This window comes from Electrophorus electricus, chromosome 2 (genome assembly GCF_041902795.1).
Source record: "Electrophorus electricus isolate QZ-2024a chromosome 2, ASM4190279v1, whole genome shotgun sequence".
In the NCBI taxonomy this organism is placed as follows: Eukaryota; Metazoa; Chordata; class Actinopteri; order Gymnotiformes; family Gymnotidae; genus Electrophorus; species Electrophorus electricus.
In genome coordinates this window covers 1,109,456-1,117,500 of record NC_137498.1, presented here as the reverse complement: position 1 = coordinate 1,117,500, position 8,045 = coordinate 1,109,456, and the positions used below count along the sequence as shown (strand labels likewise).

At 47.9% G+C, this 8,045-nt stretch overlaps 1 protein-coding gene across 9 annotated transcripts in view; it reads left to right on the top strand.

The window, feature by feature from the left end:
* The window catches only part of traf3ip2a (TRAF3 interacting protein 2a), an 8,959-nt gene extending 1,107 nt beyond the window's left edge, over positions 1 to 7,852 (top strand). The window contains exons 1-9 of one of the 9 annotated variants that reach the window (XM_081695168.1): positions 2,347 to 2,486; positions 3,983 to 4,498; positions 4,618 to 4,738; positions 5,139 to 5,317; positions 5,497 to 5,585; positions 5,684 to 5,752; positions 5,961 to 6,065; positions 6,432 to 6,506; positions 6,646 to 7,852. In XM_081695168.1, coding sequence (XP_081551294.1) covers positions 3,985 to 4,498; positions 4,618 to 4,738; positions 5,139 to 5,317; positions 5,497 to 5,585; positions 5,684 to 5,752; positions 5,961 to 6,065; positions 6,432 to 6,506; positions 6,646 to 6,792 — 1,299 coding nt within the window. In that variant the 5' untranslated portion in view covers positions 2,347 to 2,486; positions 3,983 to 3,984 and the 3' untranslated portion in view covers positions 6,793 to 7,852. The other 8 variants (XM_027024228.3, XM_027024227.3, XM_027024226.3 and 5 more) reach the window with 8 other exon arrangements.
* The last annotated feature ends 193 nt before the right edge of the window (positions 7,853 to 8,045 follow it).

Genomic DNA, 8,045 nt, shown 5'->3' with positions numbered 1-8,045 from the left:
TTTAGACTTCCTGTTTGTTTACCTTCATTAATGATTACACTTCCTGTTTGTTTAACTGCCATATCTGATCAGACGTTTTTCCCAACACTCCACCTGAGAGGATGTGCCTGTATAAGAGAGAGTGAAAGACAGACTCTGTGTGTGTGTGTGTGTGTGTGTGTGTGTGTGTGTGTGTGAGAGAGAGAGAGTGTATGTGTGTGTGCTTGTGCGTGCGTGTCTGTATGTGCATGTGCATGTGCATGCGTGTCTGTGTGTGTGCGTGCGTGTGTGTTCATCTAAAGAAACCTTGTGCCATGGGTTTATTGCAGTACTGTAGCTGGACATCTGTTGACCAGAGCAGATGGATGGATCAGTCATCTTTGTGGATGTTCAGAAAGTGTACTACCCGTTGCTGTGCATTGTGGGTATTCCAGGTGTGTGACTCCTAATACTCAGCAAAAAGGGAGGGTTTGGGGGAGGGGCAAGAGATTAGATTTTACCTGTGGAAATAGTGGGTGGGGACAAAGTGTTGGCCCCGAACAGTGTGTCTGTATGTGTGTCTTGAGTGTGTGTGTGTGCATGTGAATGTGGGTTTGTGCTGCTGTTTCAATTTCTTGAGCAGCTCAGCTGTGTTGGGGACACCAAGCTGTAGCACATGGCCAGGAACCATTCAGGGTAGCGCCACCTGCTGTAGCCCAACCTGACCGTTTCCTCGCTGCAGTGGGGGTGCATGAGGACTCTACCTGAGCCCATTTAGCTCCCACCCAGGCTCTTACTGTGTGTGTTACGGGACGTTTTCTTTCTCTCCACATCCCCCTCCCAATCAGCCAACCTCTTCACCTTCTACATGATCTGCTTCCGGGCATGCGGCATGTCGCCCTCGGCGCGGGTGTACCTGAGCTTCCTGGCGCTGATGGACACCTGGTACCTGGTGTGGGTGGTGCTACTGGAGCTGAGTCTCACCTTCCTGCAGGTGGAGCACTTCTGGAACGTGCAGCCATGGTGCGGCCTGAGCAGCACCCTGCAGTATGCCAGCTTCTACGGCTCTGCCTGGCTGGTGGCTGCCTTCACCGTGGAGCGCTACCACGTGCTGCGGGCCACGGCCGGCCGAGAGCGCCCTCAGCAGGCCCGCCATGCCCTGTTCACCTGCACCGCCATTGTGCTGCTCTCACACCTGGCCTCCGTCCCCGTGAGCTGGATCAATGAAGTCGTCCAGGTGAGTCTCTCCACCCCACCCCCAGCACTTCCTACACCTGTGTACAGGTGAGTCTCTCTACCCTGCTCACAGTACCTCCTACACATGTACAGGATTATTTATGCTTCTGTACACTTCACATTTACAAACCGATCCATCTTAAAAGAGTAATACTGTTTCAGTTTTAAAGTATTTTGAATTTAATATCTATAACTATAAAAGAAAACACCTAACTTTACTTCTAACACCTTAAATAAACTAAGTATGACAGGTTGGAATTTTGTAAGACAGAAAATAAACTCTCATAAATCAAATTCAACAATTTAAATGTCAGATGCTTGTAAATTTATATCTAATAGTACATTACATACACACTGCAGATGAGCCAACATAATTCCTTCAATTTTTCTGTATAATATGTGGTACATTTCACTGTGTGTATTTAATGCTTAGACTGGCTCTTTTGATTGGGGACTTTTATTTTGCACATGGGGCATTTCTGAAGTGGTTAATGTTAATCTGACAGTAGGTTACTGGTCGGTAGCGGCCCCTGGTGGTGGGGAGGGGAGAAGCAGGACCAATGTTGCACTCCGCATCTTGAATAACGAGAGTGATCTGGCGCAGGTGAACGTGACGCAGGCTGGCCAGGTGGAGACGGTGTCACGGTGTCTGTACCGTGAGGCGCTCTACTCCACCGTGGTTGTCTGGGTAACATCCTTCATCTCCAGCGGCGTCCCCATCCTGCTTGTCCTGCTCTTCAATGCCCTGATCGCGCACCACCTGCTTTGGACGTCCCGCCTCTTCACCAGGGAGGAGCGGCAGACGCTGCAGGCGCATGCAGGCACGCGTGGCTCCGTCCCGCGCACGCTGCTGCTGCTGGCCACAGTCTCAGCCACATTCGTGGTGCTCACCCTGCCGCGCTACATCACCTACTGCATCCTGCGCACCACCTACAACCAGGGGGACTTCAACCGAGACAACTACGCCATCCCCATCAACGTGGTGAGCGATGTGGCCAACATGTTGCACAACCTGAACTCGGCCACCAACTTCCTGTTGTACTGTGTGGTGAGCCAGCGTTTCCGCCAGGAGCTACTGAACACAGTGAGGTGTCGGAGCAGGGCCCGGGAGCTGGGATCGCTCCTCACACACACCACCATGAGGGTCTTCTCTGTGTCCGCATACAAGGATGCTGCTCCACGAGACCCCGTCACTGTGGTCCTCACCAAACTGAGGCGTCTCAACAGTCTGGCGTGTGTTCCTCCTCTTGTGTCGCCGAGCAACAGCTAACGCCTCTCCAGAACATTCCAGGGTGTGTATTTATAATGGACCGGGTGTTAAGAATTAAACAAATGAATCTGTAGTTTAAGTAGGTGTTTGGAAACTGAACAGATTGTCGTGTTAAGTAGGTGTTTGGAAACTAAAGAGATTGTTGTGTTTGCTGTAGATTTTCTGCTTTTCCTACTTTTGATAAAAGGGGCATGTTGAAATAAAGCTGTGTGTTATTACCATGTAAGTGTTTACATACAGGGGTGTGGTGGTGGTGAAGGTAGTCAGAAGGTTGCTGGTTCAAGCTCCACCACTGCCAAGTTGGCACTGTTGAGACCCTGAGCAAGACCCTTAACCCTCAATTATTCAAGTTGCACTCAGTCATAATTGTAAGTCGCTTTAGATAAAAGCCAGTGCCATAAATGTAAAACACACAACATATCAGATTATTTTCCACTATCGGACCTGCATTCCTAAACAGACGGCGTGTACGGGACTTTTAGTACGACTTATTCTACGCGAACACTCGTGACAATTGAATGCAACCACGCAAGCGCGAGAGGGTTGCAAAACCCCGGAGAAAAAAGCAGGTTGCGAAACAGAGTCCTGGGGAATCGCGTCGTGCAACAGCACGCAGCACTACAACGACACGCGTAACAGGTCAGGGCGGCACGTTTCACTATTTGCATAAATATTTGCGTCAACTTCCTGAAAGAAGTGAAAACAGGGAAGGCTTCCTGGAGCGCGCGGGGTGCCTCGCGCAGGTCGGAGCACGTACGCGACGCACGTAAGCCTGGCGGATCTTTGCGGTTTCGACGCGGTTTCACTCGTTAAGTCTGCGCACGAACGGTAAGGACACCCAGCAACGTCGTTTAATGTTTAGGATGCGCCAAAGCTGCGAGGTTGTTCGAATGTGGTCCTCCGAGCGCGTTCGTAAAGGTTTGTCGTGTTTGAATCTGAAACTCCGCGTTACTGCACTGAAAAACGAGGACTTGTCTTGCGGTTGTTGTTGCACCGTCGCTTGAAACGAAAAACAAAACAAAAAAACAAAAACCCATCTCCGCCTGAGTCACGCGCCAGGCGGAGTCGCGCACCTACACGGCTCCTCGAGGCCTCGGAGCAGACGCGACTGCATGACGGATACGTTGGAAAAGCGTATGGTCGGTAAGCTCGTGAATAACGATGTGGCGATATAAGGTTGGAAAGTGGGTTCGACTGGGTTCAACGGGAGTCCTGCGCGAGCCCCGGTCCCGGTCACTACGGGACCCGGTCACTTCCTCCTCCGGTTCCCTCTCCGGCCCCCGTTTATCTGCGAGAATGGATGTAATCTAGTATGCGCGTTACCTGGAGAGAAACACAGTTGTGTAGTTACAGTGCAGTCATTGGAGTTATGTAATTACACATGACTGTATGTGACAAATACTCTTTGATATCTGTTTACATTAAAAAGTAAAACCCAAGTTCCAACCCAACAAACAGGTCAGTCAACCAGAGAAAATTCTTCCTGTAAATGTATTATTTTTTTCTTTTTCATTTAAGAAATGTCCTGCCCTCACCAAAGTGCACCAGTCGAGATGGACGAGTCAATGACATCATCATCTCTGAACTTGGCGTGGCCGGCGTGTCGGCAGTGCACAACGCATGCTGATGATGTCAGAGGAGACTGGCGCACCCCAGAGGCCACTGTTGACGACGTGGCACAAGTGGAATACTTGAGGGGTGGTCCACTGAGGTCAAAGGGTACTGAGCCTAAAGCCACGCACCCCCCCCAGGGCCCTCTAGCAGGTGGACTGCGCTTGCATCACTTGCACCTCCCTGACCATCACTCTGACAGCTTCAGATGGCGCCCCCTTCAGGACGACATGTGTAAAGACCTATCAGCGATGTTCCCCCAAGACTGGTGTGATGAGCCTGTGTATGTGTGGAACCCCCCCAGCGAGAGTGATGAGAGCCTGGAGCAACCCCTCCCTCTCTGCTCAGATGTGAACGAGCGCATGTGGGGTCGGGCCCCCCTATGGCCCCCGGGGCCTGGCCCCCACCCAGCTGACAGGCACGGTGAGAAAAAACAAGGACACTGCTCACGTGTAACAACTGCAGAGGCGGTTACATGTTTGGGTAGTTCTTTTTGTGTGTGTGTGTGTGTGTGTGTGTGTGTGTGTGTGTGTGATTTTCAGCTCTCCAGGCAGGACTCATGCAGTGCCCCAGACTGTGTCCATGTCAACACCCTCCTGTACCTCAGACCCACCACCTGCCTAGACAACACACACCAGAATACCAGCAGAACACACAAGCCAGGTAACAAACACACACACACACACACACACATATTCCGGGAAATACAGAACACATACACTCTTCTATACAAACCAGGAAACACACACACACACAGACACACACATTCAAGCATAGGCCAAATAACCAAACACTCATTGTTAAATCTAGCGCAGGTATAGAAGACATAACACACTGAGTCCTGTGTTAAGGCTGCTGTCTGTGATTTAAGAGGGTTTCAACAGTTCTCTGGTTCACCCACCTTGTACACTGTGGGGATTATACACTCACAATAAGATACATTATACCACTTTTATAGTCAATAAGGTGTTTATTAATCTTCATATATTCATACAACTTTGATTTAAGTGACTAATGAAATATTAACTAATTAATTGAGTGTAACCTGTATGGGACTCTACAGGCAATCACCCCCTAACCCAGTAGTTCACATGGCGATGCCTCAGGTTACAGTGCCACCATGCCAACCCCCTGTGAGGGAGCTCATGTCAAAGATATGTCTCCCCCCAACGCAGCCAATCAGCACAAGCCAAGGTCATATCCAGGAAATGAAACGGACCATCAGTCTCCCGGATGACTGCCGTGAGTGACACTTTACCTGCTCTGTCTGCCCCCCACTTTACCTCCCCCCTGCCTGCTTTACCTGCTCCCTTGCCTGCGTTATCTGCCCCATACCTTCGTTAGTGACCACTAACGATGTGAATCACTTAAGTGTCCACGTGTGTACTTTCACACACAGCTGAGATGTTCTGTACTTATAGGCACAGTTTTCATCACCTACTCGGTGGACCTAGCTCAGGAGATGATCCCATTCGTGAAGTTTCTGATCACCAATGGCTTCAGGCCTGCTGTGAGTACCTGTGTCATCATGTGGTCACCTGCCTCTGTCTCTGCTGTTTAACAGACTCTCCTGTTGATCAATATTTTTGTTGATCGATATTTTTACAGATTGATATTTTTGATCATGCAGTCCAGCAGATGGACATGAACAGATGGATGGACAGCTACTTAAAAAACGTAAGAGTTATTAGAGTGTCTAGTTTGTGTTCCTCGTCAGACATCCTAGTTTGAGTTCCTCATCAGATGTTCTAGTTGTGTTCGTCAACAGATGTTCTATTTGTGTTCATCAGATGTTCTAGTTTGAGTTCCTCATCAGATGTTCTAGTTGTGTTCCTCATCAGACCTTCTAGTCTCAGTAAGTGTTTGCGTCTGTTTCATCCTGCAGAAGTCAGTACTGATCATTGTGGCTATCAGTCCAAAGTACAAATTCGACGTGGAAGGAGATGGTTCGGACCAACACGGCCTGCACACAAAGTACATCCACACTCAGGTGAGCATTTGGATGGAGCTCTTGTTATGCTAGGTGTGAACTTGTGAGCGTGTGGGCGAAGCTCTCACTATATGAGGCAGGAACTCAGGTGAGAATATGGGCGGAGCACCTTCTGAAACTTAGGTGCATGGTGTCAGGTTCAATTACTTTGGCCATCTGAGATCAGGACTCAGTACCCTGACACAATCGGGTGTGTCATTCCGATGTGCTGGTGGCTACAGGTGGTACTAGGTCAGGAGGGTTTGGCATGGGGGCAAGAACTTGCTGGTAGTACAGTAAGTGTCAGGACACAGAACACAGCAACTCTGACCTGTCCTGTCAGGACACTCTTTTGTGATTGCTTATGGGAATGATGTTTGTTTGTAGATCCAGAATGAGTTTATCCAGCAGCGCTGTCTGAATTTCCGACTCATCCCGGTGATGTTCCCAAATGCTAATCAGGTGGGTGTGGCCTCTTTGCAGTATCATGACAAGGTTTTTTACAGCTAAAGTACAGATCAACAAAACCTTCATACAGCATCACTGATGATAAAGCCTCTCTACCTCTTCTCCTTCTGTCATTCTATAATTTGCCCCCCAGACTCATGTCCCTATGTGGCTACAGAGTACCCGTTTGTTTCGCTGGCCTCAGGACGCTCAGGATCTCCTGCTGAGATTACTGAGAGAGGAGAGATACATCCCCCCGCCACTGGGCAAAGAGCTGACCCTCATCATCAAACCCCTGTAAAACACACACATACATTACTGAGAGAGGAGAGATACAGCCCCCCGCTACTGGGCAAAGAGCTGACCCTCATCATCAAACCCCTAGAGAACACACACACACACACACACACACACACACATTACTGAGAGAGGAGAGATACATCCTCTTGCCGCTGTGCAAAGAGCTGACCCTCATCATCAAACCCCTGTAGATCTCTCACACACACACACACACACTCAGTACCATGAACAGATGACAGGAAATTACTTATAATCCAGTTTAGGTTTTTACACAGTGGGGCCATTCTCTGAGAAGCAGTCAGCTCTTTATGCTCAGAGTAGCACCAGCCATACAGCACACCTCACAGTGTTTACTATACACTTCATAAACACCTCACGGTGTTTACTACACACTGTGTTAATGCTTTATAAACACCTCAGTGTTTACTACACACTTCATTAACACCTTGCGATGTTCCCTACACACTGTTGATGCTTCATTAACAACTCACGGTGTTTATTACACACTGTGGTAATGCTTCATAAACACTTCTTGGTGTCTACTACACACTGATAATGATTTACAAACACCTCACAGTGTTTACTACACACTGCATTAATGCCTTATAATTACAATGTCTACTACACACTTAATGCTTCATAAACACCTCTTGGTGTTTACTACATGCTGTGTTAATGCTTTATAAACAACTCACTGTGTTTACTACACACTTCATAAACACCTCACAGTGTCTTCTACACAATTCATGCTTCATGAACACCTCACTGTTCACTACACACAACATTAATACTTCATAAACACTTCACTGTGTCTACTACACACTGTGTTAATGCTTCATAAACACCTCACAGTGTCTACTACACACTGTGTTAATGCTTTATAAACTCCTCTGGTTAGTGTCTACTACACAGTGTGTTACAGGTTTAGAAATTCTACATGGTGTATAATAAATGTTGTATTAATGCTTTATATACACAGCATGTAAACACTCACATATGGTACCAAAGTCACACAAGTTGTTTATAGTTGTGCATTATAAATAAATCATATTAAAATTGTATAGCATGCCACGTTAATATAAAACTACTCTTTGATTGGTGTGCATGACCAAGGAGTTTTCACGACCCTGACATGAAAGGACATGTGTTAATACTCCTCATGGCCACAGGAGGGCAGTTTATGTGCGTTTATTGTTGGTCTTGATCATTAGCTTGCTGAAATCAGGACCCACTTGGGTTTTATCTTTGCTGTCT